The 26,167-nt window shown below is 38.5% G+C and overlaps 2 protein-coding genes across 2 annotated transcripts; both read left to right on the top strand.

Annotated features, from left to right (window-relative positions):
* Nucleotides 1-597: 597 nt before the first annotated feature.
* On the top strand, nt 598-7,669 carry LOC121342523 (interstitial collagenase-like). Its single transcript, XM_041417037.1, has 10 exons — nt 598-714; nt 1,666-1,910; nt 2,208-2,356; nt 2,447-2,572; nt 3,366-3,527; nt 3,887-4,004; nt 4,598-4,731; nt 6,075-6,234; nt 7,118-7,218; nt 7,407-7,669. Exons 1-10 carry the CDS (start codon nt 610-612, stop codon nt 7,505-7,507), a joined length of 1,401 nt encoding a protein of 466 aa, XP_041272971.1. The 5' UTR covers nt 598-609; the 3' UTR covers nt 7,508-7,669.
* A 4,921-nt stretch (nt 7,670-12,590) lies between these two features.
* LOC121342526 (matrix metalloproteinase-27-like) lies at nt 12,591-19,399 on the top strand. Its single transcript, XM_041417042.1, has 10 exons — nt 12,591-12,692; nt 13,057-13,295; nt 13,918-14,066; nt 14,182-14,313; nt 16,086-16,247; nt 16,420-16,543; nt 17,397-17,527; nt 17,612-17,771; nt 18,944-19,047; nt 19,246-19,399. Exons 1-10 carry the CDS (start codon nt 12,591-12,593, stop codon nt 19,344-19,346), a joined length of 1,404 nt encoding a protein of 467 aa, XP_041272976.1. The 3' UTR covers nt 19,347-19,399.
* Nucleotides 19,400-26,167: the final 6,768 nt, after the last annotated feature.

The following is a 26,167-nucleotide window of genomic DNA, read 5'->3' as shown; positions in this document are numbered from 1 at the left end:
TATCAGTAAAGAAATGTTGAATCATTTTAGCACTCACTTCTGCTGTCATAAGGTTGTTTTAGATAGAACTCTTAGATAACTGTTAGATGACAGTCCTCCTGGAGTTATGCTGCTAGTTATTCCATAAAAAAGATTGGTTCTTTGTGCTGTCATTTTTATATTGATATTACATACTGCTACATATTATTATATAGTCTAGATTCAATCATGTGTAGCATATGTAGCATAATTTGATTATCGTACAATTTATCACATTGTTCTTAAATCTTATTTCTCATTATTTCTCCAGTTTGTCAAACCTTGTGCCATAAATAGTTTAAATTCATGAAATGGAGCTCAACATTTTTCCTGAAAAACATTTCCTTATTTGTTAAATATGCTATAAAATTACACAAACCAGAAGACTTGGGCAAAATAAGTATAGTAATATTAGTTAAACACCTTGTGTCACTACCTGATGATGAAACTGCTATGCATCATTTTTACTAATCAGAGGATATTATACAGCATGAGTCAGGCTGTCACTGATTTACTATCAGCTATATAAACACAGCTGAGAAGTGTGCTCTTTAGCTCAAGTGAAACTGAGGCAGACAGCCTTACACGAGGATGAAGACCTTTGCAATTCTCCTGTCACTGTATGTGGCCATCTCCTCTGCATTTCCTGTGGCTCCAGAAGCAGAAGATGAAGGAAAAACCTTACAGCTTGTAGAGGTAAGTATTTTTTCAGTGCATATCTAAGGGAAACATAAGGTATTCTGATAGATAACTATAACTGCAATTCACAGAATATGGGTGGAAACTAAAGATGTGCCATTTTGCATGAGGCTTTTAGAGAAAGTTTATCCTATAAGCCTAGAAAATGTGTGAAAATTATGTGGAACTTATTTGCCCAGAAGTCATCTCAATATTGTATACTTCATTTTTGGTGTTGCCAGCAAAGTAATAACAAAACTACTGAGACGTGAGTTCTAGCAGGAACAGTCAAATTCAGCAGCAATTTATATTTCAGAATGTGCTTTGAAACTTGTGATATGACTGGTCTTAATAATATAAGGAAGGAAATTTGCTTGAAGCAGATATGTTTTTCCATGTTTTGGCTGAAGAGATCTCTTGCAGAGTATTTTGGAAAAAGGGAACTCACGCAGACACAACATAATTTGTTCAGACAAAATTCTTGAAATTCAGTAGGAAGACCTGAGTTTCTAGTATCATAGAATTTATTTGTAGCTAAAAATAAAAGGCATGATTCACCAAGTCTGACTCTCTAGCAGTAGTCAGCTGCTTCGGTGGGAGTCCCAGCTGTGTGGAGTCTCACTGAGAGCCTCAATTTCCCTTCAGGAGACCGGTTATAAGCTTCCTTGTAAGCTTTGTTGTTAGAGTAATTGATCACAGTAAATAATGTAGAATTAGTTATTAATAGTAAATATTAGATTTTTCAACACATTTCTTGCTATATTTCATCAGTGAAACAACAAATTCAGAAAACCATAGGAAAACTGTACTGGAGAAAAGAGATTGTTGTTGGTCCTGGTAAACACAGGGCATGTCAATATGAGAATATTTTAAGTTACTTAGTAAATTTTAAGTGTGACCAAAGACAGTATGACCAAAGACAGTACTGATAAGTCACAATGCCTTTTTTTTTTTTAAACTCTGATTCAGAGTTATCTACAGAATTTCTATGACCTTCAAAAGGATCACCATACCCATTTAAGAAGGGGTGGTGAAAACCCCTTTGCTGCAAAGCTCAAGGAAATGCAGTCATTCTTTGGACTGGAAGTGACTGGAAAACCTGATCTTGACACATTGGAGGTGATGAAAAAACCCAGATGTGGTGTACCTGATGTGCTGCGATATGCGTTCACACCAGGGAATCCCAAATGGAAAAGAAATAATCTGACATACAGGTAATCTTTCCTAATCTGGTTCAAAAAGCTATAAATCTAGCACATCGACTTTGGGGTGGAGGGGTCTGAATGAATTGTATTATTTGATATATGGACATATGGAGTGATTTAGTGATTTCTGGAAGAAAACAGATACTTTAGAAGGCAGTATCTAAAACAAAGCCTTTATTAACTTTCATTCATGAAAGATACGTCTAAGATTTTTTTATTTTTTCACAAGTAATTATATTTCAGCTAAAATGCTGAAATTTCAAATATTTTCTAAGCAATGTATTATGTGTTGGGTTTTCTTTGAAGGATTTTGAATTATACCCCAAAGATGCCACGAGCTGATGTAGATGAAGCAATCAGAAAAGCTCTCAGTGTCTGGAGCAACGTGACACCATTGACATTCCAAAAGGTTGAGGACAAAGTAGCAGACATAATGATCTCTTTTGCTTATAGAGGTAACAACGATAATGCAGCATATTAAATACCCATCTGAAGTTACAGAAGTAATTTAGGATTTTAACTAATTTTTTACCTCTTTATTTTAGACCACCGTGACAATTCTCCTTTTGATGGTCCCAATGGACAGCTGGCTCATGCATTCCAGCCTGGTGAAGGTATTGGTGGAGATGTGCATATGGATGAAGAGGAAACTTGGACAAAAGATGGAAGAGGTAAGTTTTGTAGCTGAATCTATATAGTTTTAACCTCATATGGTCTTACCTCACATGATGTTTACTATTGAATAAGCCTGGCTACAGACAGAAAAATGAGCAAAAGGGACAGAGCTTTTAATTTATAATTGCTTGCCCTTTCTTTGTTGTTGTATTTTACTGCCACTTTTAGGCATGAACTTGCAGAAAATAGATTTTTTTAGATCATAGTGACATTTACAATGTCATATAAATATTTACGTCATAATGTTTTATAATGATTTTAAGATCAGCACTTTAAAATACATTTTCATTCAGAGGAATGCTAAAACTTGGATACAAGGAAATCAGTTGGTAGACTTCTGAAGGCAAATTCTTTCTTTTTCTTAACCTAACGCTTCAAAGTTTAGTGCTAACTAGGGTGTTCCCCGTGTTTTATCACTGAAACTGTAATCTCATTGTTTTGTTTGTTTTTAAGTCTTTTTTCCTGTTGGATCACTGCCAACAATCCCTCATCATGGGCATGATCCTTGATGTGAGCAGTTTATGGGATAGCAGGGGAAACAATTCATGTTTAAGACAAAAAGGACACGAGAAAAATGACAATGAGAACACAGTTAAGGCCAGACATTCTTTACATACTCATACAGGTCTTCTGTAACAATGTTTTTGTGTTTTTATGATCATAGAATTACTTACTCTTACTCAACAATTACTCTCTTGTACCTCTAGTGTATACTAGTTTTCTGTTTAGTCAGTTGTGCTGAGTATTGAAACAGATTTTATGCTGTTTCATATGGTTTTCATCCTACAGGCTACAATTTGTTCATTGTTCTTGCCCATGAGCTTGGCCATTCACTGGGTCTGTCTCATTCAAATGATCCTGGAGCACTGATGTATCCAACTTACTCCTACACTGACCCCAGTGAATTCCATCTTCCTCAGGATGACATTGATGGAATTCAGGCCATCTATGGTAAGAAATAGTATATTTATTTAATATTTCTACTTGGGAGGCTGGTAGATGGTAAAATGAAAGTATTTAACACTCGACCAAAATGAGAAATTTATCAGTTTCTGAAAAATGGATAACAAAAGGGAGAAAATTCCTGGAAGTTAACTTCAGCTGAAGTCCACTTCTGCAAAAATCTCATTTTGAAAAGATGAACACAACTGGTTTTATCAACATTGGAATTCTGCATTTAATGACAGACTCTTACTTTGAAATTATATCCTTTCCATTTCTGTATAAAACATATTTTCTGGGTCCTCAGAGACCTTCTGAACATTCTCCTTATATTTCTCCACACTGAATGATAAATGCTCATCCTACAGGACGGTCTAATGCTGCTGTGCAGCCAACAGGACCCGTAACTCCAGAAGCTTGTGACCCAAATTTGACATTTGATTCTATTACTACCCTGCGTGGAGAAATATTCTTCTTCAAGGGCAGGTAACAACAATAAGCACATACATTATTTCTTTTAAACATTCAGCAGCCTAAAAAAATCCATGAGGGAAAACTGTCCTTTTGGAATGTAATACAAAGAGAAGCACTAGATGATCCTTCTCAGATCATTAATCTGAAGAGCCCTATTTGACAAGAGCAGGGAAGGTGACAGGAGCTTGTAGGTTGTTTACCAACTCTTCTATCACTGTGCCCACCTCTGTGACACACTTACCTCTGAAACTGATTCAAATAAACAGCAAAGCAAGAGCGCTCATGTATCTGATAGCAGCGTGTCCATGGGTCCCACACTCATCCTTAGTACAGGAGCAGGGACAGAGGTGAAAACACTGCCAGGAAGAAGGATGTCTGAGCCTTATTGCCCTAAAGAGAAGTAGAAGGTTTTATATTCAATTTGCTGAATTTTTAGCACATAACTGAGGTGCTAAAATTACCAATGTCCTTGCTCTAGATTTCTTTTACACTCAGTGGAAAGGGGTATTCACATCTCTCTGTTGTACTTCAGGAGCTGTAATAATTATCTTGAATGTTTTGAAAGGATTGGAATTGTTTTATGACTTAAATTTTGTTTAAAACAGATACATGCTGCGCAAGCATCCCGAAAGGACAGAGATAGAGCTCAATTTTATCTCACTGTTCTGGCCAAGGTTACCATCAGGAATTCAAGCTGCTTATGAAAACGTTGAGACAGATGAAATTACAATTTTTAAAGGTAATTTAATCTGAAGGTCTCTGTTGTGATAAGACATGAAATGATGACACAGACACTGCTGCTCTCGAGGGGAACAAAAAAGAAGCAGAAGAACTTTATTTTCTGACTCCGACATTTATAGTTTTTCAAAGGTGACAGTGGATTGGAGGGTGACAGTGCCACCTCTCCAATGCCACTGGACAGATCAAAAGTTCATCAATTCTCTCCACCTCCATGAAAGAATGCAAAACTTAGGTTATTTACAGAACTGTGTGTGAGAAAGTTTGTTGAAAGAATGTAAACATCAGAAGGCTTAACAAAGTCTTACAAAATCAGGGCGACAGGTCTCCACATTTTCTGACCTGTTACTTCCTGCTTCTTATAAACTATGCAGTTACAGAAGTTAAAGTATTTTTAAGGAAGTTAAGGAAGTTGATCAGATAATCTTACAATTCTGAAAATAATTACCAGCAGGTCATGTTGCTGTAACAGATCTCCAGAGGTCATAATCTAGAAAAATTTCCCCTCTGTTATAGTTAATTCCCTGAAAAAACAAGTTATGAAAAGAGCTACCCTTCTTCAAGTCTAGTTCTCTTCAGGCAACAGCACTTCATTTTGTGCAGAAGGATTTTTACTGAACTCATTTGACAAATACAGACATTTTTATGTTACAGTTACTGATATGTTTATTAGCATTTGTTGTATTTTGGAAAAAAAAATGAAAAAAAAAAGTTGGTTGAAAATTTTACTGTGAAAGGAAAATTGTTCACTGAACTAACAGTCTTTCTTTTCCAAGGCCTCAAATACCCTTTAAATACCTTCAGATAAATTCATTACACAATTGCTATAGTACATGACCTATTACCATATCCATTACCTATTACCATATGTTCATTGCATCTAAAATTACCAAAGCATTTTGATTAGACATGTGCTTTCCTTAATAGTTTAATTTGATGCACATTGCCTAGTTTTCAAAACACTATATGGCTCTATAATCAAATAGCATATTACAGGAATTTACCAAATGCAATATCCCAACCCAAGGTCAATGGTTTAACTCATCAACCTCCAGCCCTCCCCAAGCTGTTATCTCAAAAAATACCTTCTATTATTTTTTTCAAATTCTGGGAAAAGCTCTATCCAACATACCTCGTGATTCCAATGTTTTATTCATAAAAAGAAAAGCCATTTTTACTGTCTTCATTATGTAGTTCCAGTGTAAGAATTAGAAACATTTTCTAAAGTAGTAAACTGAAGGGAATAATATGACATCTAGACACATTGTCTTCCAGACATCTAAAACACAGGTAAATGCTTTTATAAATAACCAAAACCAAATGAATCTTGCTCTTATTTTTCAGAGGATAAATACTGGGTCATCAGTGGATATGATGTTCTACCTGGCTATCCCAAACCAATCTATCGCTTAGGGCTCCCAAAGACTGTCAAAAGAGTTAATGCAGCTTACAATGATGAAGCCACAGGGAAAACATACTTCTTTGTAGCTGACAGATACTGGAGGTAAGATTCAATGTTCATTTACCAGAAGACATGTTTTCATTTCCCTGGGGACTGATATGTTACTATATAGTTTGAGTGGATCGATGTTTAAACCAGGCATAATCCAGAAATTTAAATGTGTTTCTTTGAAATTTTTTTTTGAAAATAGGCATTTCCTAGAAATTGTCACCTTTTCATCAGGATTTTTTTTCGCCAAATATTAGATTCCCGTAGCAGGATTAAAAATTCTTTCACCTGAATGAAAAGCTACCCAATAAAAAAAGAGTCAATTTCGAGTAGATTGCTCTCTTTTGCTCCACATCATGGCTCCTTTTTTGTGCTATGCTGTGATAGGGTCCACTTTTAATTCACTTTTCAAACAAAATTAATCATCAGTGCAAAGTGCTGTAATTTAATTCCTCTATGAAGTAATTATAAGTATTCTCCAATTTTAAAGTTGCTTGTGTTTCTAATTGACGCTCATGACAAATTTCAGAGAGAAATTTTGTTTAAGTCCATCACTGACTCTAATTCAACTATGGTTCATGACTGTGCCACTGTATTCTCTGAAGTGTTATGTTTTGTTTTTATGTTTGAACTGGATATTCAATGCCTTGAAATATAAATTCATTTTATGCCAAGGCTCTGCTAGTCCAGAAATACAGAAATAAATTTCTGAGCTCTGTTTCCAAGGTCCCTGGGAACATTATGACAAATCCATAAGTAGGATTTTCAAATCTCAGAGAAATCTCTAAGAGAAACTTAATAAGGAGAATCAAAAGTTACTTAAGTTAATCTCTATGAGACTTCTTAGTAACAGTAGAGTTGACTGCAAGAATTTGCTTTTGACTTTCAAAATCATGTCTGCTTCCTCATAAATTGTAATGACATTTCTTCTTTTAAGATACGATGAAAAGAAAAAATCCATGGATCATGGGTATCCCAGGAAAATAGTCTCTGACTTTGGAAACATTGGCAGGGTTGATGCTGCTTTCCAGAAAGATGGTGAGTGAAACTTACCTTTAACCTGTGTTTATGTGAATATTTGGGCTTCTACAGATAGGATAATTCTTTTCAAATAGCTGTTATAACCTTAATAAAAAGTAAATTAAAAATATCTGTTATACATAGACCGTCTATAATGGGGATTTTTTTTTCAAATGAAATATAATTGGATTAAATTTTATTTCTAGGCTATGTGTATTTCTTCCATGGGACAACTCAGTTCCAGTTTGATCCTCGTGCCAAACGGGTTGTTCGAAAAATGAAGAGCACCAGCTGGTTTAATTGTTAATTGCAATGCTTTTCCATGTGCACATTGTATGTTTTTATCAGCTGCATTTTTCAGCATTTCATGATTCTCAGGTCAGAATGGATTTCTGTTCAAGTTCTACTGCAGTACAGTCTTAATATTTATTTATTTTAAGCCAAATAGATTTATATAATTTATCACAACTTCTCCTGTTACGGTCAAGTTTCCTAATAAATTATGTTTCTCATATAATTTTGTTCCTGATGTCGTTTTTGCCCTGACGCTCAAGACCCAAGTCTAGCTTTCAAACACTAAAAAATGCATTCTGGCAGTAAATGTCAGGTTTTTTCACAAAGACAGAGAAAGGAGGACACACTTGTCTCTGAACCACCCACTCCTCACAAACCGTGGTGAAAATCTGGTGGTTAATTAGTTGGGGCTCATTATCATCAGCGTACAGATCTACTTCCACTTTCTGTTCCACTTTCCTCTACTTCCCCTCTTAGACTACTCTCCAGGGTGTACATCTTTACAACTGTGGGAAGAGGGCAGGGGGGGCAGGGGAGAAGGAATATTCTCATGTTTTTGGATTTTGGAACATGTTTCAAGTCCAAAAATGCAGAAATATAGATTAGAAAGAACACCTGGGATAAGAAACAAGTCGCTTGCTCTCAGTGGTAGCCACAACATATAATAAGCAAATAAACTTCTTTAATCAAGGTTCTTTTTACTCTCTTACTACTCCAGTAGTTACTAAATCTCACCTAATTCCAGTGGGTTAGAAAATCAAGAATTTTGCTTGAAAGATTAAAATTTTGGCCAAAAATACCTCTGATACAAAGATTCATAAAAAGGACAGCTTGATTTCCAGCTTAATCACATTTTCTGCAAAGGCCTCAATTTAAATGGTGTTTGAAGGGTTATTCACATTCTCTTCAGTCTTTATAGCTCAGCTGATATCATTAGAAGCCATATGAACAGAACAAAATTTATTATATTTTATATCTGTATAATTCAACAGGCTTCAAAGGAAGGTTTAAGTTTAGGGTAATAAAAATTACTATATTTTGAGGAAATACTGTGTAGTCTCATAAAAACATATCCGTTTCTCTTTTTTTTGGTACTTATCTGTCTGTATTAGAATGCTATTAAATTTTATCCTTCATAAATAAAGAACAGAGTTGGTGGTTCTTATTTTTGTTAAATTCAGTATAGTTCAGTCTCAATACTATTCAAAGATGAGAAATTGTATAATTGAAAATTAATTTGATCATATACTTTGTAAAACCTAAGAAAATATTACAAAAGAATAAAAATAAATTGCAGCAAATCAAAAGCTTTAATTAAGAAGTTAATTTATGTGAATCCAGTTCTCACAAGGTGTTATAGGTACTAGTTATTTAATATCAAACCTCACCAGCAATGCTATTGAATCATATTTTTTTCAGTAAACCAGTGCTACTGAATAACAATTAAACCAAATAGTGTTTTAGGAGTATATAAATCTAATGTGTTTGTGTTGTGTTCTGCTTTTTTAGCAGAAATGATCTACAAATATAAGACAAGATTTACAAGCAAATATAATATTTCTTACTAGAAAAAATTATATTAAAAAATAAAAACAGGGGGCATATATTCTCTAGAAATATGAAGAAAAAGCACAGGATCTCAAGGTGATGTCAAAAGACTTTCTCAGATTTACAGCAGAATGCTAGTCCCTCTCTAGAAGCAGAGTGGTGAGCCTTCATGGGGCAGTGAAAATGTTAAATGGGAGATGAGGGGTAAGGAGGTGATTATGTTTTAGAGGAGGAAAGAGAGATAAAGGGAAATTTACAGATCATGGAAGATGAAGTTAAAAATAGGATGAAGTTTCTAATGCAATATTTTTAGTCCGTGCCTTCTTGCATCCTGTCCAAATTTTAGTTGCCAGACACAGTTTTGAAATTCACTTTGTGAATTTCCCGTGATCCGGAAGACGAGAGCTCCACATGAAGTGATGCCTTTGTGAGAAATCTGCCCCGTGCTTATGTAGAGCACATTTCCTCTGCCTGTGGGAGCGCAGCGATTGCTCCATCCCAGCCACACCATGAAGAGGAGAGCATGTCTGGTGCCAGCTGCTCTTGTCTTCCTTCAGGCACAAAGCAGGCTTTTCAGAATTAGGAATTGGAGAGTTTTGTCATAAAATTGCCTGTTATTTTCTTTTTCCCTTTTAATAATTTTACCTCTATTTGCTAATTACTGTACTATGCTCAAGTACTGTACACCTCTCCAGGGTGTGCAGGTGTGGTGTGTAATTGTTGCCCATATCATCAGCAAGACAGATTTGCCCAGCCAGGAATTCAGTTCCCTAAATGTGTTTAGTGCATTTGCGGTTCTGTAAGGTCTCCTAGTAACCCATGCAGGTGTGAAACAGGACTCCTGGGAGCCCATCACTTCCCAAAGGCCCACAGAAGTTATACTGTCCCTAGGGACCTGTGTTGGCATGGTTGAGTCCTGCCCTCACACGCTGCCGTCTGTTTAAAGTCCATCAAGAGTCAAAGAGAGCACATAGACCAATTGCCTTTGCCCCATGTTTTTCACTCAGGCTGAGTAACAATTCAATTTTATTGGCTCTGTGGAAGGATTGAGCTGTAGAGTAGTGGCACAACTTTTCTCCCTGGACAGTTCTCTAGTGCCATTAAGGTGCCTAAAGGTTTCCAGCTGGCTTCCAACTACCTGTCTAGAAGCCACAGGTCCCCTCTAGGTTCTGGATCACAGCCACCAGTGTGGCTTTCTTTTTAGAGATCTGTCTTATGTTTTTAAATGGATATATTTGTTTGTCTCAAAGGTTTCAAAGCTAGAGGGAATGACCATGGTGTTACAGTCTGATTATGTTCATGCAAATGTCACAAAAGACAGATGCTGTTCAGGGCTTTTGCACCAAACATATTTTCCCACGGCACTAGAATACATTTTTGGAAAACATGTTTGAGCTGACATGAATTTAATTTTATAGAAAAATCAAGAACTATGGGCAGATTTTATATGAACTGGGATAAGTGTTTTTCTTGCTTCCCACTGTGGCTGGCTGTCAGATTCCTACAGCTGTCTGCCATGTAGCAGTGAAGGATAGAGACAATAAGAGCAGCTAGGTTAATATCAGCTACATCCAACTTTAAGCACTTATTAATTAAGCTTTCTTCTACAGAAACAGAGAAATACTTATCTCTGGAGAGTGATTCAACCAACTAACCTAAAATTAGGTCATGTGGCCTCTACATTGTCTTCATTCAATGTAGAGAAGTTGAAACCTCTAATTTAGACTACATTTCTAGTTTCAGCAAACATTAGTGTTTGCTCAGAACACATTTGAGTGACGAATGATGGAGATCTACATCCCAGAAAACACTACCAGAGTTTTGCAATATGGCCATCTACACAACTCAGCAGCCAGTTCCCACTGCCCAAGGCAGAGAGACCGGAAGAGGTTCACGAGTGATGTTTCACAAGCACATCTATAGCTGGCCTTGGGGTCTGGGAAAAGAAGAAGCTGTACAAGCAGCTTCTGGTTACGGTTTCCTAATGCTTATCTTTGACATTTATTAGGGTTGGTGGATGTTGTACTGACTACCCCATGACTTTTTTTCTCCTCTTACAAGACAGCAGCAATGTGACCCTGTTTTAACCTAGAAAGTTGACTGCCTATCACATCACTAGTACTGATGATGTTACACAGAGCATCCCAGGAAACAGAAACAGTGCTGCAGCATGGTCATGACCGTAACACTATACCAGCAGGGACTAGGGACTCAACATTCCTAATTGTTCACAGCATGGATGTCTGTTAGGTAGCTGTCTAAATGTGCCTTATATCAACAAAAATCTAATAAATATGGTCAAATACATACAGAGCTGAATGGGACCCATACAATGCAATGATAATAATCAAGAGAAGGGTTTGTTGGGTTTTTTTTTAAGTATCTGAGAAACGCCTTTAACAACAAGCTTAACAACGAGGATATCACGATGAAAAAGTTCACTATTAATGCCTCCAGCTGGAGAAAAATTGGCTGGAAGGGACAGCAAAAAAGCCAAAAACCAGAAGCATGGATTTCCTGAAAAAAGCCACGGTCCACCGTGAAAGCATTTCTTTCAACAGTTTTGTAAAAGTTGAGTATGTGCTGTGAGAGCTCCTCTGAGGTGCCAAACACCTTCATCTCCCTTTGCTGCCAGTGGAAGAGGAAGGTGCTTGGCTGGAAGATGGTGAAATCCCATAATTTGTCACAGCTTGTGTGACTCTTGAAACTTCCCTTATTCTGAATTACTTAAGACAGGAAATAATCATATGCCCTGCGGCTAATGTGGTTAAACTGGAAAAACCCTTTAGTGATGAAATGGCAGATAGATAGATAGATAGATAGATAGATAGATAGATAGATAGATAGATAGATGCAGACAGAAATATAAGATTATTCACATTCTTTAGGCTCAATTTATAAGGTAAAATCAATCTCATTTACGTATATCTTGGATTCCACCAGAATGATTTAAAAGAAACACACTGCTTAAAAAATTGCCAGAAAGAGGTGGGTAAGGAATTGGCATTTTCATCATAAATCAATTTGAAAAGAAAATATTCTGCTTACAGTCATTTCTCCCAGTCTCTTTTGTTTTCTTTTTTATGGGATTCATACCTTACACACAATTCCCATTTTCTAGGTGGAGAATGTAGAGTACTCTGACATTTGGTGGTCCCACTTCACACAGGTGTGTTGGGACAACTTACAAGGTTTTGCATTTGTCCACCACTTAATCTGGCATGAAATTGCTCAGGTTTGTCAAAGTCGGTGTAAAACAACTGAAATTGAGTGCCAGTTTTGAAAGGGCAGCCAAGCTTCTTAGACAGATTCAAATCCCAGCTGACTTCAGATGACTGTGAAGTCGGATGGGTTCAATTAAGTTTTATTGTGTTAGTCTGCACAGTGTTATAACTTGTGTGGAGGAAATCAGAGCATGATAAGCTCTGAGTCAGTCTACAGCTGATTCTCCAAAGCACCCCATAACCATACGAGCTGGGATGTGAGAAAGGAGGCACATGGAGCAGAAAGCAGACAGCTCTCTTACCAGGACAGGGATGAGAGTAGAAATGAAGGCTCTTTCACTTTGGCTTGTGACATGCACAGCTGTTTCTAGCGCTCTTCTCTTCCACCCAGACAAAGACAATGAAGAAGATGCAAAGCTTGTACAGGTAACTGCATTGTCCATATCTGGGATCTATTGAGCCCTCTATTTTTAGACCTATTCTGTGTGTTCCAGTTGCACAGCAGCTTGCTGCATTTCTGAAACAATGCTATTGCATAGAACTCTGTTGCTTGAACTTTATTAAAGTAGGTTAAATCTGTACAAACTGGAAATGTCAAGTTAATAAGAGTCAGGACAATGTTGTCTGTTTCTGTTTAGCTATGATCCCCATGAAAACATCTGTTGTGCTCCAAAAGCACAGGAAGGTTTTGCCAGCAACCTACACAAACAACAACAGTCCTAAGGTATTTATCTGTTCAAGAAACAGATCGAAATGTGAAACATGTCACTTTTTTTTTTTTTTTTACTAGAACTACTTGAATAAATTCTATGCTGTTGAGCCAGATCCAAATCAACTTGGATGGAAAATAAATGCTGAATCCGCAGCTGAAAAACTCCAGAAAATGCAACAATTTTTTGGTTTGAAAGTGACTGGAAAACTGGATAATGAGACATTGGAAATGGTGAAGAAACCCAGATGTGGAGTTCCTGATGTGGGTCTCTATGGCTTCACTCTGCCCAGATGGAAAAAAAACAAACTGACATACAGGTAATTACATTTTGAGTTTAAATTTTAGGTTTGTGGGTATCTGAATTTGTTGTATTTAAATATAACTTCTACAGCAATTGTTTTCTGTTGGGAATACAAAAATGTTTCTCTCTCCACAGCTGTTAGTTATGCATGCTCCTAAGGGGAATTTCTGAAAATCAAGCTGGGTATTTTGCATTTACTGGTTCAGCCATAGTATTTTGCCTGTCATGTATCACTCCTGACAAATATTCTGTAAGCCAAACAGAAATGTCAACTTCACCCTGTGCAAACCTCATTATCTTTAAAATTTGCTGAGACGACAGTGCAGTAGTCACAGAAACCTGAGGAGGTAACTTTCCTCATGCTCAAGTGGCAACCTCCTGGCTAAGGCCCATTTTAAGAAAAAACTGATAATGTGTACACGACTATTATTATTAAAAAGACATATTGGACAGTTATCACATACTCAAACACACTCAGTTTTCACATATCAAATTCACCCAGCCCAAGATGAATCTTGGGACCTATTTGTTTATAGGTTGTACTGTTTCTTATATTTTCTGTTAATCTTCTTAACCATATTATGATTTTCTTTTTTCTGCAAATACTAAATATTATGCTTGAATTCTCATAACTGTAGAATTGTGAACTACACACCAGATATGAGCAAGGAGGATGTGGATAAAGCGGTTGAGAAGGCGTTTAAAGTGTGGAGTGCTGTCACGCCACTGATTTTCACTCACATTCATAAGGGAATAGCAGATATAATGACTGCTTTTGGGACCAAAGGTAAAATGAATACTGCACACAATGATAAAATTAACTTTTAAAAATTTTTTTTTAATTAATACATTTTCAATAATAATAACCAAAGCTCAGTGTTGTATCAATTCATATTATTTAGTTCATGGACATTGCCCTCGCTATTTTGATGGCCCCCTTGGAGTTCTTGCTCATGCCTTTCCACCTGGCAATGGTTTAGGCGGTGATGTGCACTTTGATGAGGATGAAGACTGGACCACAGGCTATTTGGTAGGTTCAAAAAAGGTTTATAAAGTGTTATGCAGATGAATAAGTTTCATTCTGATTTTATTTAAGTGAAGGAAGAGAATAAGATGAAACACTGCATTAACTAAAAAAGCAGTTTGAGGATATTGCAGGCTGCCCTCCAACAGGGATACTTTCAGTGACATAGACATAAACACCTTGATCTACTCTAGTCCTTAATTAGCCCTGATAAAAATACCAACAGGACAATCCTTTTCAGGTAGGAATGCCAAAGACACAGCCACTCTTACCCGGGGGCTGGTGATGGCCCGGAGTTTCACAAGCCTTGATAAAAGCTTTCTCTTCCTACCTCTGATGCACACTACCATGGCCTGTGCTTTGCAGCAGCCCTCAGAGGACATCCCCACCACCTAAAAATCAACACAGACACCAGGGATAATGAAGAATCTTCACGAAAAACTCCTGAGTAGGTTCAACAACAGGCAGCAGAGAAGGGAACACTGAGTGCCCAGCCTCAATCTGCCTGGAATGTCTGCTCTGCTCAGCCTCCAGGCTGGCCGTACAGCACATACTGCCTCTGACAGGTCCATCAGCACACAGGCACATTACCCTCTGCTACTTTAGACCCCTTTCTCACACACTTTTTGAGATGGAAAGCTGCAAAAAGAGGACTGAGGTCAGGAAGAGCAAGGAGCTAATGAACAGAAAAAGTGCTGTAAAACTGCTGCACAAGGAGGACACTGTGGATTTATTGTGGTGGGAAAAAAAGAGAGGGGTGAGTACTGGACTTGTCACATGATTAAATGTGATGTTTTCCCCATACTGGGACTGAATGGGTCAACCACAATTTTTCTGCTGTTCCTCAGCAGCGCAGCTACAGCAGCCAGACATTGCAGAACTTGGAGCACTCGGAAGACTCGTGAGAGGGGAGGACTGACTGGAAATATGTGTGGAAAAAATGAGGCTTTATTTTGTTTGTGTTTTTTGAGAAATGAATGTATTGGCTTCAGCCAGCCTTTCTTGGGCAATAGATGACCAGTCCTCTCCTCTGCCACAGACTTGTGATCTTCATTAAATCTGTTGACATTTCTGGATCTTAGTCTGCAGGGCAGATGATCATTCTTCCCTAATTCAGAAAGGCACGTTACTTGGAGGGATGCATGTTGAAGGAAATTCCATTTTTATTTCTTTGTTTTGCTAACATATGTCACTGGCAGTAAGCACGCAGAAGCATAATATTTTAAAATTTTATTTTGCTTCATAAATCTCTAAAGAAACCATATGCTTTAAAGTCCCAATGGTAAAAAGGTAAAGCGTTCTGCTAACGTTTTATTTTTCCTTGTCTACTCATGCTCTCACCTTTCTTTCTCAGGTTTGTAGGAGGGAGAGTGACACACAGAGTGACACTTTGATACCTGCAGTGAGCACAGAGTGTGTCCTCCTGCCTTGCCCTGGAGAGCTGTTAGTTTGATCTGACTCACTATCTAATCTGCTCTACCTCAGCCAGGAAACCCTGCCAGGACATTCCAGAAAGCTGCACCCACACTCACCCCCAGATATCTACTCACACACACACTTTCAGTAGCTAACAGAGAGCAAGAGGGTCAAAAGTCTCTCCCTTCTAGTGGAGGGAGACCACAATGTTGTCCTATACAAAAATATGTTCACCTAGATGCATTCCCCAGTGAATGTCAATATATTGTATAAAACTGCTACTGAGCAATAGCCTGATGCTGTGATCGTATCAGCCATTTATTGAGTAAAATTTGACTGATCTCTTCTCTCTATCCTTTTCATAAGGGTTCAACTTGTTCCTTGTTGCTGCTCATGAGTTTGGCTATGCCCTGGGTCTCTCCCATTCTAGTGATCAGAGGGCTCTCATGTTCCCCAATTATGCCTACATCAGCCCCAGTGAATTTCCCCTCTCTCCAGATGATATAAATGGCATTCAGTCAATTTATGGTGAGTAAAATCCATAGCTTTAAAAAAAAAGGTAAGCAGAGGAGAAATAATCTCTTTCACAAAGTTTCACCATAAACTTCTTCATATTTGCATAATGTTAAAAAAAAAGCAAGGTGTGGAAACCTTAATATTTCTACAATTTGGTGTAATCTTTCCAAAATTTCTCCCTCAGGATCCCCACCAAGTGCCCCAGATAAAAGGCTGACCACCCCTACCTCACCTAAAATCTGTGGCTCCCAGATGTCTTTCGATGCTGTAACTACACTCCGACAAGAAGTCATTTTTCTAAAGGGCAGGTAAATGCTGATATGTCATGGGGTTTAATTTTTCTTGATTTATACAAAGACTGAGTACTTTCGTGGCTCACATGTTTACAGGATTACCAATGAAACAAATGGATTTCAATTCATGGAAATAAAAGTTTTAGCAGATATTAGTTATATTCATATTTTTATAGGATCCTCTGAAAAAACATGCTTCATTTTTTTCCAGAAAACACCTTAATCCCCATGAGGCCTTATTCCCTAACGTATAGATAGTTACACTGAGTATTGACTTGACTTAATGATGCAAATATTTCCAGACAATCAAATAAAGGTTTGATTTGGAAGGTACCCTGAAGATCATCTAGTTCCAAGCAGGGACATTTCCCACTAGTCCAGGTTGCTCAGAATCCCATCCAACCTGGTCTTGAACAATTAATTAACTGTTTAATTAATTTTACTAATCTAAGAAACTAACAAACCAGGAAATAAGTACATTTGACCATACAGCTGAGCCAATCTCTCCTCCAATCCCCTCTGCAAGCCCAAAATCATCAGGGGAATTCATCTGCTGAAGAGGTTACAGTATGTTCTACCTGCACTGCTACAACCCTCTTACTATACAGTACAGGGACAACTTGAAATATTCAGCTGCTTATAACTGATCATTTATCAATCAGCATCAATGAAATGCCAGAATGAAGATAGAATAAGAAAACCAAACACTTCCCAGTGCAGGGGGTTATTTCCTTTCTGACACATCAAGCCAGGTAGCTCCACTGACAAGAAAGAGCTTGTAAGTCACAACATTGCTCACATTATTTTGCACATACAGAAGTTTCTGTGGTTTGTTATGTACTAGAAACCTGTTTCATATTTAAATCAGGCACTTATGGCGGGTATATCCCGATAGCTCAGAAGCTGAACGCGAATTAATTTCTGCCTTCTGGCCAAATCTACCTCCCGGTATTGAAGATGCATATGAGAACACAAAAGATCAGATCCTACTTTTCAAAGGTGAAGTATGAGATTTTCTCTAATTTTTTTTTTCTTAATTTAATTATGTGGGCAAAAGACAAATATTTTAATTTATCTTAACAGGCAACAAATTCTGGGTTATCAGTGGATATCAGGTATTGCTTGGTTATCCAAAGAATATCAACACACTGGGCTTCCCTAAAGGTGTCAAGAAAGTTGATGCAGCTGTTTATAATAAAAATACAGGGAAGACAGACTTTCTCATAGGTGACAAGTACTGGAGGTAAGAAGAATTGACAAATTTTTTCCTATTAATAACTCAAACATAATCTCAATAAAAATTAAAGTGAACATGTCATAAAAGAGAAAGTAGACCTTTTAGGTAACTGTAGGTTCCCTCTAAAGCCTATTCCCAAACTGGCATGAGTGAGTCTTGATACCCAAAAAGCAGGCAGGGGAAGAAAGAAGTCAGCTTTGGGAAGTTAACAGATTCCTTCTGTGTGCAAGGACAGTGGCTGCAAAGGTCTTCCCCAGGCAACCAGGGCAAGAGTGGTTCACACAGACTTTATTGTGACTAATGTGGGGTTCCTCAGTGATACATGCAATGTCATCTGGATTTTGAGATTCCTGTGGTTTCCTGTTTTTTGGTTTTGATTAATTTGGGTAGAGTATTTACAATATCTTGCATTGTTATTTTACTGCCTTGGTCACAAGACAACAGCATGTAAGAAAACCACAACACACATTTCTTACCTAGTAACTCATTCTCTCAGCCTCATATGCCTGTGAAAAATATTTCTTGTATCCAAGGAGAAGTGAAACAAAGGCTTTGTTTGCTTGGTTTGTTTTGGTTTTTTTGTTTTTTTTCCCCTGAGAGGGTTCCTCAAATCTGGAAGAACATTTTACATTCTCCTTTCAACTCCCTTAATCTAGCCCTATCTTATAAAAATTGTCCTGGCTCAGTTAGGATGAACTTGATGTATTAGAAATAAGCCAGCTTCCTTGCCTCCATCTAAATCTTTCAGCTAGTAGAGGATTATGTACAATATCTTATCAAAGTCTGAGAGGAGGAGTCAAAATTCATGCTATAAATATGTGCTATAGGAGGAATGAATCTGTCCAGTTTCCATGCCCTGTCTGTCACACTGTTATCATCAGAGGAGGGAAATCCCATCCCTGGAGTCAAAAATGTGGGTCTTCCTTCAGTTTTTCTCACTTAGGATGCTCCTTTGGAGGTGCTTACCTTTATCAGCAAACAAGAAACAACCTCATGGAAAACACAATGGCCAGCATCCTGCAGCGATTTCTGCAAGTAAATAACACAACTTTCTCTTGCAACCCCAGTGAAACCAATTAAATTGCAGATGGATGGGCATATTTTAAAAGCTGCTTAACTCTGTGCAGAATTGAAGTCTAAACCCTGGAAAATTGCATGTCTCCCTTCATATGATTTAGATTTGATGAAAACAGCCAGTCCATGGAGAAGGGTTATCCTAGACTGACAGTCAATGAATTTCCAGGAATTAGTCAGAGGGTTGATGCTGTTTTTCAACAGAAAGGTAAATTAAATTATGTTTTAAGTAAAACCAGTTTAGTTCTAAAGATCTTGAGTTCTGAAATGATGATGATGATGATGATTGCTGCATCCTGCAAAAGACAGAAATGAAAAGATGCTCTCCTTTGTGTACAAAAGGGATTTGTCAGAATGAAGCTATTTCTTGTATCCATAACATAATGCTTTACTTTTTCATTTCCAGGATTATTCTACTTCTTCCATGGATCAAAACAATGGGAGTTTGACCCTATTGCTAAAAAAGTTCTCAGAGAAATGAAGAGTAACAGCTGGTTCCACTGTTAGCATCATTAAACTTACCTACATTCACTGAAAGACAATAACTACCTTTCCAGAGATCTCAGAAATTGTTTGCATGTACACTGCTCTACAGCATAGGCAACAGGACTAGCTTTTATAAATACTTTTCATGTATTTTAATAAATTAACATGTCAGCTCAAATTTTATTTTCAAAGACTATAACAAAATTGCATTTTTCCCGTAAGTGGAAATTATACAAAATAATTTATTACTTTATTCTCCAGATGGTTTGGGGATTTTTTTTTTAATATTACGGCAATAAAGAGTTTTAGTTTGATGGCACCTTTTTTCTGCTTCATCTCTTGAAGGCATTCTACATTTCTGAGGTGTGAAAGGCTGATCCCTCCAGCATACAAGGTTAGCAATTTGCCTCTTTTCTCTCCAAAGAGCAAGCTTCTTGTCTCTCCATCTGCAAGCTTTCATTAGTCACTGCTTTTCTGCATTCTGCAGAAGATGCATTTTCCTGCATCTTGTTCTGCTCTTCTTTGTCTGTTGCAGCCTTGTCCCTTTCACATCACAACAGTACTTTGACACCAAAATCATCCTGAAGTCCCAATGCCTAAATAAATTTTCTCACTTGATAATCACCCTGATCAGTCTTTATAGCATAACAATTAACATTTCATCAGTGTCCACTTCGTCTGAAGCTATGAATTACATCCTTCACACACCAGCCCTGCCCTGTTCAAGAATAGATTCAACTGCTATGTCATGGAGCACAACCTTTGCTCTGCTGATACAAACCATGAGCTTTACATATTTCTGACATTTATTGCCTGTTGCCATGCAAACTCTTCACAAAATCAGACAAAATCTATAGAGTCACAGTCACATCCTCTCCGGCTATTTCTTTTACATTTCGTTCTGGAAACAGGCCCAGAACACACTGCCAAATTGTTGGCCATACTGAGCGCATGGCTGGGGATATCTGAGAACCTGGTCTCTGTACTAGTTTGTCCTGCTGCTCCCCAGTTCTCATATATTTGCCTGTTTTACACACCTCTCACATGCTTTAGTAAAATGTTCCTTTTTGCTGTGTATTTTTATAACAATGCAATGACCCCAGCATGAACCTTGCTCACCTTGCTGTGAACAGCAGCAGTACCACCGTGTTGCTGCTATTGCTGTGAGAAACCCACTGGCTTTGTTCCCACCAGGAAATCAAAGTAAAGGATCAAATGTGATTTTCACTAATCTATGAGTCTAATTATGGTGAACACCACCACCATTTAGATCCCTAAGAAAATGTAAACCTAAATTGGGGTGGTATGGTAGACATTTGAGGGAGACTCATCTGACTGCTTTAGCTTTCTGTCTAGAAATATGAGTTAGGAAAAATCCCTGTACTGAAAAAAGAGGAAGAAATTTTACACAACATTACTTATCTCATCTCATCTCATCTCATCTCATCTCATCTCATCTCATCTCATCTCACTCAAAGACTATGCTGGGGAATAGTCTTCAGCCTCCAGATAAAACATCTCTTCACAGGAGAAGGCTACCCAGCTAGCTTAGAGTACGTACCTTTCAGACTCATAAGGCTGGGTGGAATTAATAGTATCTTTGATGGGTATCTTTCAATTTTTATTCAGAACGGGACATCCTACATTTCTCCTCTATGATGTTTGGTTTTTTGACAAGTTACAACAGCAGCTTTTTTTATCACCACAAGCCAGTGATAAAGTTGTCTGAAGGCACCTGCTTGCACTGCCACTGTGTAGTGATTGTGATACCCCACACAAAATGAGCAGAACATGCTGGAGGCAGGTGGAACAAAGATGATTCCTTAGCTATTTCTGTCTTTTGAGGCTCCTTAAACTCTCCTCCAGCATTCAATTAAATTGATGTCTGTGTAGTAGAAAGCACAGTTTAACAGCACAATCACAGAAGCTGCCAAGCTACACCCAGGTGTTTATACTCAGAGGCAAGATTACTCTTTAACACACAGTCTGCTCAGTATGTAATATGATTGTAATTTTATCTTCAAGTAACGCTTAATCATTAAGTCATAGAGGAGATTATTCTGTTCTTTGCAATACATAGTCAAGTTCCACTGTCTTCAGATATATAAACAATCATAATTACCCCTTCTTTTCTTAGGTGAAACACTGTTTCATAATTTATAAAAATACCTGGTCTTAAAGCAAGTTAATCTTTAACAGTGAAAGGTAGTTAATGAAGTTTTCTGACTGGTAGCTCTGGCATTCTGTTAAACCAGTGAGGGGTTCATGTTCACAGGCCACCTGTGAAAACAAATAAAAGCAATCAGTACTGCTTTTCCTTTATTAGCAAAGAAAGCCTAAAAAGTCATTCCCAACACAGAAAGACTTGACTTCTGATTAGTGGTAACAGCTTGGTCACTCAGTTTTCCCTCTCTGATTGTCATTTCATTGGAGGAGTAGGAACCAGAATAGGAGTGTCAGAAGAGAACAGAAGAATGCTTACTGGTGGTCCTATCCTTCCATCTCTGGATAACATGGGATTATGTCTTGCAGCTCACCGTATCCTCCCACAGCCCCAGAGAGTTCCCAATACCTCTCCCCCTCTCTTATGCCTCCTGTAGCTCCTCATAATGCATGTCCCTATACTATATTTAGGCATCTAGCTGGGTAATGCTGTTACCCATGGAGTGACCAGCCACTGGCCCCACAGCCTGGCCCAGGCATGAATAATGTCTTCCCATCAAAAGGGGGTTTTCTCCTCTAACCAGCTGCTATTTTCCATAAAACCAGTAGCAAGTGTGGAATTTCAGTTTGGCTTGGAAAAATCGACCAATACCTCCAATTGCTGGGGGACCAGAAGGACACACAGACACACAGAAAACAGGATCCCATATGGTAAAGCTGAAATAATTTCCTCAGTGCTTTTACTGAACATTCTTCTTGCTTTCCACTGCAGATTTCCATTCAGGTTTATAATATTGTATTCCCCCTACTGTTGACAAGAGGAGTTTGAGAGGGTAGACAAGGAAATGCAGAAATTACATATAAAACCAAGGAGAGAGCTAATCCTCGTTTGTCTTTCCAGATGTTTTCTGTCACCAAGAAAAATGGTTGCTTGCTTCTCATCCAATTAATGGTTTTCAACAGCTGTTTTTCAAATGAATGAGATGCTAAGATGGTGAGACTGAACCGAAATGAGGAAATTATGCATCCTAATGTAACATGTTACTGGGGCACACGAACTACAGCGTTCCTGGTAGAATGTCCTGAAAAGTCCTGCTCACTTCTTTGCCTACAGGAACTCCTGACACTGGCATGGGAGTGTTCCAGCTAACAGAGTGGAGCAGGAGCTATGTATGATCAAATACTTGCTAGAACGGAGCTGAAAAGCTGCCTCTTACCCTTTCAAGTGAGCAATTCTCCCCTGTGCTCTCAGGTGACAGACTGATGCACCAAAAGCCCTGAGAAAACTGATACTGAGTTTTTTTCAAGGGTTTGGTACCTTAAAGGAAGAAGAAACACGAGCATGGGAGCTAACATACAAAGAAAAAACTTGTTATTACCTGGCGGTACATAACCATTCTTCCCTGCACTTGCTCATAACTTCATGCCCCTTGCTGCAAATTACCCAAATCCCAATAACAGGAAATGAAGGTGCAAGGCTGTGTTTAAGCACTGATAGCCACATGCTCTTTGAACAGCTTATGAAGTTTAAACCTTTTTGAACACATATCCATCAGACATGCCAGAGCCATGCCCAAAGGAGAGAACTGAAACCCAGTACAGACACTGCAGGTGCTGAAACAGGACATCAACAAGAATGGAGGATGAGCAGCACAGTGCAGATGAGGGGCCTGCCCAAAACAGGGAGAGCACTTTTCTGAAGTCTACACACCCAGGCAGAGAGCCTTGCAGGGTGAACCCTTTTAGTGACAGCCAGCCATCTCAGTGATCTTACTAAGTGCATCTTGCACATGTACTTTGCAGACAAGATCTAGAGGTTTGACATGTTGGTTCTGTGGTTCTGGTTGTAAATCAGACTCTTTCATGATCTGTCTGCATTCATTGATTAAATCAACTTGGGATAAGGGATATCTGTTGGATTTTTCCTCAGGCATCCCAGGCTTCCTGTGTTTTTATGGTCTGTAAGCACTGTATCTTGCTAACTTAAGATAAGTTAGTGGACATAGATCCATGTGTGTGTTTGTGTGCTCCTTAGAGTACCTTGTCCCCATGTGGGTGCATGTGGGTCTGCACAGGCTCTGTGGGGCTCTGCAGCCTGCAGGAGCTAAAGGAGCAGGGAGGGTGTGGAAATGCCTTCTCTGTATGATAGGAACAAATGCTGCTGGTGGAACCAAAGGCCATACAACCTCCACATTAATGGGCAGCACAAGGTTCCAAACTATCAGATAAAAATCCAACACAGGCTCCTAAAGACAAGGACTGGGTCTAGGGTGGGTAACTCAGCCTCTGGATATTGTGGCTGTGGGCTGTCTCTTTGACCTTGGGCTGATGAAGGTGGTGATTATTTTTGGAGCATTTGCTGTGGGAGGTTAGCACAGGCCCCCAAAGAAAACGCTGCTTCTTGCAACAGATTGGGGTAAACAACTTCACCTTGCCGAGCCCAGCCCAGCAATTCCCATGGACCCAGCCAGCAGGGACCTGCCAGCACTGCCCACTGCCCCTGCTTCGGGGTCCCTGGTCTGGGGGTGGGGGTCACAGCTGTCACCCAGGGCTCACAGCTGGCACCTCACGGCCACAGAAGCCACCCAGAGGCTTTACAGCTGGCGGGCGAAAACCACAGCTGTCACCACGCACAAGGTGTCACCCGGGGTTACAGCTGCCACCGCGCGGTCACCGCTGCCACCTAGCGCTCACAGCTGGCACCTCGCGCTCACAGCTGGCACTACGCAGCCACATCTAGCACTCCGCGCCCAAAGTCCCCTTAACATCTGCTCCAGGTTGGCTCCGGGCAGCCGAGCTCCTCCGATGTTTCTTTTCAGTTGTGCGGTTACTCGGCTCAGGATTTTCTAAATAAAGGTTTGCATAAAGGTATTTTATAGAAAAAAAAGTAGGGTAGGAGAAGCACTCAGATTTAAAAACAAAAAATGCTTTGTTAAATTTATTAATAGGCTAATTTAAATTGAATAAGCTGAGCTGTGTGTTTGGCATGTTGGTGGTGATTCCAAGTAACCAAAAGGAAAACATAAAGAAAAGAACCAAGAGGGTACTAGAAACTATGTTCTAAAGGACTGAGTCCCCTAAATTATCATCAACTATTATAGGAACTGGTAAAAGATGTTTTGCCCTAAACTGAAAGGGTTACAGTGGTTAGGATGAAAAACTGATGCTTAAAAATGCAGGTATTTTCATTACGTAAATACTTACAGACATATGGAAATGTCATTATTAAACAGAACAACTTGGTAATAAAAATGAAAAATATGTAGTTTACAAAAATCAATATAAAACCTTTTTCAAATGTGTGTGTATGCATATAATACAAATATATATGCATATATTTGCCTTTAGCTATGTTTCAGGCTATACCATTACTTTTATAACTACCACTTTTGATTTTCACCAAAGATTATAGAGGACATGATTTACACAATAAATATATGAACTCTTAAAATCATGATGCAATTTCTCGTTTGGTTATAATTTTCCAAACAGCTGAACAGTGCATTTATCACTTCATACTACTGTAAATGGGATTACTGTGAACAGGCCAGGTTTTTAATGTTAAATAAATACACAGTGTAAGGAAGTAAGGAAAGTTTACACTGATCTCAGGAGGAGACCAACAGGTACAGGTGTGTTCTGGAGCAAAATTCTGCAAGTCAACAGCTGTTTGTTCATGGAGGTGTACATGGTATGGAAGGAGAATGGCTATTAGTAAAGATGTCTTTTTGATTTCCAAGTGTGATAAACTCTTCCCTCATTTCCAGGAACACAGTGCAGCCTGTGCACACTGTGAGCTGGAGGACAGGATTTAATTAGAGAAGAAGGCGCTGATTCAGCAAAGCCTTCGAGCTCATGCCAAAATTCCAACATGTATTTAAGTAACACTACTTTTGAAATCTTTTGTGCAGTCATAGCCCTAATGGGACATCTGTACTCATTAAGACCATGGAAATGCACTGCCCCAGCAAAGTTCACACAAAGCATGGCCACTCCTCAAACGCTTGGCTGAAGAAATGTGCATTCACACCAGTACTTTCAAATGACCTGTGTGTAAATGAGAATGGACCCCATCATGTTCCTTCCCCTTGCAGTTCCCTTGACTCTTCTTCCCAGAGCTTCACCCCCACCTTGCAAAGCTTTCTGCTTCGGCATCTGGTTTACAAATATTATTTTCAGGTACAGATTATTGGAGGCCATAATTTTGAGAATCAGTGCTATCAAAAGGCAGAGGTCTACACAAAATGCAAATTGTACAAAGGGAGATACAGAGGTCTTCCTTTCATTCCTGAATATACTGTGAGATTTTTTTGCAGACATAGAGTTTCTGTAAGAATTTGGTTACACTGTGAAGGCCAAGTTCTAGGTATGTAAGTATGTGATTTCCACCTATATCCTTGTGTCTGATGTCCTCCTGACTAGATCTGAGCCTTTAAAGATGCTTAACCATCAGGAAAAGTCTCTGCAATCTGGGATGAATTTGACCATCATTATGCCATTCTTAAAGGTTTAAAGTGAGGGTGAAACAAAATGCTTGTGGAAAAAAAGGATCTTGAGCTTAGAGAACATATTGCCAACAGGCAGGAATAAAGATCTCATCTCTTAGAGCATCTATCTGGGGAAAGGACAAAGCAACTATGGACACAAAGATGATTTTGAAGTCAATTTCTTCATTATAT

Source organism: Onychostruthus taczanowskii, unplaced genomic scaffold, assembly GCF_017590055.1.
Source record: "Onychostruthus taczanowskii isolate IOZ18803 unplaced genomic scaffold, ASM1759005v1 scaffold54, whole genome shotgun sequence".
Classification (NCBI taxonomy): Eukaryota; Metazoa; Chordata; class Aves; order Passeriformes; family Passeridae; genus Onychostruthus; species Onychostruthus taczanowskii.
This window is presented reverse-complemented; position numbering and strand designations above follow the sequence as displayed.